This window comes from Gavialis gangeticus, unplaced genomic scaffold (assembly GCF_001723915.1).
Source record: "Gavialis gangeticus isolate Ggan-Ray unplaced genomic scaffold, GavGan_comp1, whole genome shotgun sequence".
NCBI classification, from domain to species: domain Eukaryota; kingdom Metazoa; phylum Chordata; order Crocodylia; family Gavialidae; genus Gavialis; species Gavialis gangeticus.
In genome coordinates this window covers 163,587,531-163,588,822 of record NW_017729022.1, presented here as the reverse complement: position 1 = coordinate 163,588,822, position 1,292 = coordinate 163,587,531, and the positions used below count along the sequence as shown (strand labels likewise).

General features: G+C 37.6%; 1 protein-coding gene across 1 annotated transcript in view; it reads right to left on the bottom strand.

The window, feature by feature from the left end:
• The window catches only part of SMYD2 (SET and MYND domain containing 2), a 59,705-nt gene extending 58,810 nt beyond the window's left edge, over positions 1 to 895 (bottom strand). Inside the window, exons 1-2 of the mRNA XM_019515904.1 lie at positions 866 to 895; positions 403 to 498 (exon numbers count right to left, since the gene is read on the bottom strand). Of these exons, the coding sequence (XP_019371449.1) occupies positions 403 to 498; positions 866 to 895 (126 nt within the window). The remainder of the gene's footprint in view (positions 1 to 402; positions 499 to 865) is intronic.
• Positions 896 to 1,292: the final 397 nt, after the last annotated feature.

Sequence of the window (1,292 nt, the reverse complement as noted above, 5' to 3'; positions counted from 1 at the left end):
TTAGTGCACCTCTGAGATGCAGTTAAATTAAATCATGTCATCCATTATTTTTTTAACTGATATAACCTTCCTGGAGCTTCTGTACAGTTTGCACTTACACTTAGATCCCTAGTTAGGTTGACTTTAGATCCGCACGTGGGTGAACTAAGTTGGATCAGGTGGCCCTAATCAAACAGAAACATGGCTCAGCACAATTAATTTTTAACAATTTATTATGATTAAATCCTGTAGTTGTCCAAGGCACAACTTTACTCTCAACATCTGTGGGTGATCAAAGTGACCTGTCTGCTGTTCCCAACTGCAGTTGTCTTAATTATAGCCTGTAAGTACTAATGAAAAGTGCAGTTTACTGCTTTAGTGAACTGCATCCCCACCATCCTCACGAGGTATCATAACACGTACCTGACATTCCACATTGCAGTAAAACGTCTGTTTACATCTTCCACACTTGGACAATCCTTCTTTCCTTAAAAACAAAACAGAAGTTATATCTACCCTCTAATAGTGAATGCAACAGGGACATTATAGCATTCACTATTGCTCTAAAACAGAGACTATATAGCCTACATGCCCTATCTGGCAACGATGCACTTATTTTAGAAGAGTACTGCATGACGCACCATGTTTTCATAATCAAATGGCATTTACTTCAGAACATTGTGACTACAGCTTGAACCTCCTCTTCAGAATGAGGAGGAGATTTTTATTTGTTTAGAGTTTCAAATGCAAATTTCCCTAACAGCTGTTACTAAGGGGGAGTCCTAAAAAGCATCTTTTTTAGAAACATTATTCTATGCTGCCAGACCTCTGCTTTCCCTGGTTTTAAAAATATCTGTTGCCTAATTTATTTGATCACTGATGTTACTTTTTTGCTTTCCTGTTCTTTTAAGTCCATTGCTCCTACATCTAGTCCCAACCTCTACTGTCTAAAAAGATTTTGTATTTAAATACCTTGCTTAGTAACCTTTTACCAAGCATCTTAATCCCATTATCATGTGTCCAGCATCTGCTCTGTGATCAATGTATTATGAAAGTTTCCCTCAACCCTGCCTTTTCTTTTTGTATTTGTACATACCCTGAGCAGTGTGGGTTGCAAGAAAGTTCTCACTCTGCTGCAAAGTACACTGCATTGCAGATCAGCCCTAAAATGATGTCTGCAATACAGCACACTGCACAGGAATTTCCCTGTGTTCTCTATCATACATTCTGTAACACATGCTTAGAAAATTCTTCTCATTTCAGGGAAGATCGCTACATTATGTTTAAGTTTACATGGGATTTTAAAAAAATTT